At 55.5% G+C, this 2,234-nt stretch overlaps 1 protein-coding gene across 1 annotated transcript in view; it reads right to left on the bottom strand.

The window, feature by feature from the left end:
- Window positions 1-387: 387 nt before the first annotated feature.
- The window catches only part of SEC14L5 (SEC14-like 5 (S. cerevisiae)), an 85,539-nt gene continuing 83,692 nt past the window's right edge, over window positions 388-2,234 (bottom strand). The window contains exon 15 of the mRNA XM_011978494.1: window positions 388-499. Coding sequence (XP_011833884.1) covers window positions 388-499 — 112 coding nt within the window. The remainder of the gene's footprint in view (window positions 500-2,234) is intronic.

Raw genomic sequence — 2,234 nt, forward strand, 5'->3', positions numbered from 1 at the left:
AGCTGCGGGGAGGAGAAGGGCACCTAATAGCAATGGTCCCCTGCATGGCGAAAGCAGAGCAAGAGGTGGACAGAGGGGAGATGGGCCTGGCTGACATCGCTAAGCCTGGATGTCCCAAAGGTGTGGTATGGTAGACATAGACACCCTGGCGTTGGCTTGGTCTTCCTTCTGCGAAGCCAGAAGGAGATGGTTCTGTCCTTGCAACTTCAAGAGCCCTGACACCACACAGGGGCCAGGCCTGGATCCTTGCCATCCACTCCAGACACCCCAATTTGGGCAGCATCTAGGCCTGGGACTCTAGCCCACATGGTTCCAGGCCCTGCAGTTAGCTGGCTTTCCATTCTGGACACTGGAGGTGAGCAGGCGGCCCTGAAACACTGGGCCTGGCTATCTGGAGACCAGGGAGCTGCTATGAGACTGGCCGGAGGAGGAGGACGAGGTGGCTGCGCTGAGCTGGGAGAAGCCGCTGGTGCAGGATTCCAGGCTGGACATGGAGCCTCTGGGGAGGAAGAGTGTGGCACACGTTACCCTCTCACAGTAACAAGGCCCTTAGGCTGACATACAGCAGTGGAAAAGCTGCTGATGCTACAAAATCAGGCCCCAGGGCCCTAGGCCAATGCAGAAGGAAAAGCAAGTGACACCATGAAGAGAAAAGTGCTACCCAATTCCCCACACCCCCATCTCCCCAGACGGAGCCCAGCCTGCCACAGATCCATCACGCGCTCCCCTGGCCTGAGGCCCTTGCATGGCCCTAAGGCCGCCACGGCCTGGGGAGTCCCTGGCCCTGTCTCCCATCTCACTCCCTCCTTGCTCTTTGCACTCAAATTCCACGGTCCTCCTAGCTCTTGCAGTGGCCTTCGTGTGCGCTGAGCCTGAGGCAGAAGCCCCTTCTCTCCTCCCCGAGCTGTCTGGTTAACTCCTACTCCAAACCCCAGGGCAGTGCCATCCTTGAGAACTTTCGTTTCTTGTATAGAGTCGGGGCTGTCACTATGCTGCCCAGGCCTGGTCTCGAACTCCTGGGCTCAAGCGATCCTCGGGCCTCGGCCTCCCAAAGCACTTGGATTACAGGCATGAAGCACCATGTCCAGCCTCCAAGAACTTTCTGCAATGAACCTGCTCTACGTCTGCACAGTCCAACACACCAACCACTGGCCACATGGGCTGCTGGTCACCTGAAATGTGGCCCATGCGACTGAGGCACTACATTGTTCCTTTTATTTCATTCTGCTTGCTAAGTTAAATTGCTGCAGGTGGCTAGCAGCGACTGGATGGGACAGTGCAGCTTTAGGGCCTTGCTTCTCAAAGCATGGTCTGGGAACTGGCAGCACCAGCAGTGCCCAGTGCTTGTTAGAGATGCAGAACCTTGCCAGGTGCCATGGCTCATGCCTGTCATCCCAGCACGTTGAGAGGCTGAGGAGGGGGGATTGCTTGAGGCCAGGAGTTTGAGACCAGCCTGGGCAACATAGCGAGACCCCGTCTCTACAAAAAATTTAAAAATTGGCTGGGTGCAGTGACTCATGCCTGTAATCCCAGCACTTTAGGAGGCCGAAGCGGGCGGATTGCTTGAGGCCAGGAGTTCGAGACCAGCCTGGCTAACATGGTGAAACTGGTCTCCACTAAAAATATACACATTAGCTGGGCGTAGTGGTACGCACCTGTAATCCCAGCTACTCAGGAGGCTGAGGCATGAGGATTGCTTGAACCTAGGAGGTAGAGGCTGCAGCGAATAGAGATCGTGCCACTGCACTCCAGCCTGGGTGACAGAGTGAAACTCTGTCTCAAACAAACCACAACAACAAAAAAATAGCCAGGCATGGTAGTACACGCCTATAGTCCCAGCTACTTGGGAAGCTGAGGTTGGAGGATTGCTTGAGCCCAGGAGTTCAAGGCTACAGTAAGCTAGGATTGCACTGCTGCACTCCAGCCTGGGTAACAGAGTGAGACTCTGTGTCTAAAATTAAATAAATAAAAAGACCCCCTGGTGACTTGTGTGACCACCACACCACTTAGATCTCACTCCAGTGTCATGTTCCATACTCCTTCCCCAACTCCCTCTCCCAACCCTAGGCCAGGCCCCTATCCTGTGCTAAGGCTCTAGGTTATATCCCTGAGCACCTCCTGGCTGGGCGGCTGATACGGTTTGGCTCTATGGCCCACCCAAATCTCATCTCAAATTGTAATCCCCACGTGTTGAGGGAGGGACCTGGTGGGAGGTGATTGCTTGGTGGGAGGAA

This window comes from Mandrillus leucophaeus, unplaced genomic scaffold, assembly GCF_000951045.1.
Source record: "Mandrillus leucophaeus isolate KB7577 unplaced genomic scaffold, Mleu.le_1.0 Scaffold195, whole genome shotgun sequence".
NCBI classification, from domain to species: Eukaryota; Metazoa; Chordata; class Mammalia; order Primates; family Cercopithecidae; genus Mandrillus; species Mandrillus leucophaeus.